Raw genomic sequence first — 885 nt, forward strand, 5'->3', positions numbered from 1 at the left:
CAGAAGAGCACCTTGGCCGGAAGCTGGGTGAACGACCTGGGCTCCAAGATGATCCTCGAGCTGCCCAACGCTCAGGGCGAGTTCTCCGGCACCTACCTGACCGCCGTCTCCGCCACCGAAAAACCCATCAAGATCTCGCCACTGTTCGGCGTCCAGCACGCCCCCACGGGGAAGGGCCAACCCACCTTCGGCTTCACAGTCTCCTGGACCTTCTCAGATTCCATGTCTGTCTTCGTGGGACAGAGCTTCGTGGACAAGACCGGGGAGGAGGTGCTGCAAACCACGTGGCTCCTGCGAGAGAAGGTGGACTCGGCCGGCGACAATTGGAAAGCCACCAGTGTTGGCACCAACACCTTCAAACGCAGCATATAGTGGGGAGGTTTGCTGCCGTTTCCCCAGAACTGGATCAGCCGCAAGAAGGTCTCTGCAGCTGCTGCTGCTGCCGCCTCTTTCTCTTCCTCGCTGAAAAGGAAAAGAGACATCGTGCAAGTCCTCCTCTGCTGCATTCCAACTTCTTCAGGTCGATCTGATGAGGCAGAGCTTTCTCCCCTTCTCCAGCAAGGACTTTGCTCAACCATTCTATGTTCTAGAGCTGCAGGCAGACCCACTTCCCTCTCCCACAACCGGAGTCCTCTCTGGTTGTAATGGCCATTTCCTTCCATTTGAGCATAAGACCATAAGAAATGCCCTGCTGGACTGGAACCTTGGTCCATCTAGTCCAGCATTCTACTCAACTAGCCATCCAAGGGAGCCCACAAGCAGAACACAGCCCAGCTAGCTCTACTCGCAGCCTCCCAGCAGGTGGCCTTTAGAGGGAGCCCTTGAAAGCACCCACTAGCCCAGGCAGTGGTGGATCTGAATTTGGGGGGCCCTGAAGCTTATAAT

General features: G+C 56.5%; 1 protein-coding gene across 1 annotated transcript; it reads left to right on the plus strand.

Moving 5' to 3' along the window:
- Window positions 1–48: 48 nt before the first annotated feature.
- LOC117800088 (avidin-like) lies at window positions 49–372 on the plus strand. Its single transcript, XM_034652620.1, has one exon. The coding sequence runs from the start codon at window positions 49–51 to the stop codon at window positions 370–372; it is 324 nt and encodes a 107-aa protein (XP_034508511.1).
- Window positions 373–885: the final 513 nt, after the last annotated feature.

The sequence above is a fragment of the Ailuropoda melanoleuca genome, unplaced genomic scaffold (assembly GCF_002007445.2).
Source record: "Ailuropoda melanoleuca isolate Jingjing unplaced genomic scaffold, ASM200744v2 unplaced-scaffold63357, whole genome shotgun sequence".
In the NCBI taxonomy this organism is placed as follows: Eukaryota; Metazoa; Chordata; class Mammalia; order Carnivora; family Ursidae; genus Ailuropoda; species Ailuropoda melanoleuca.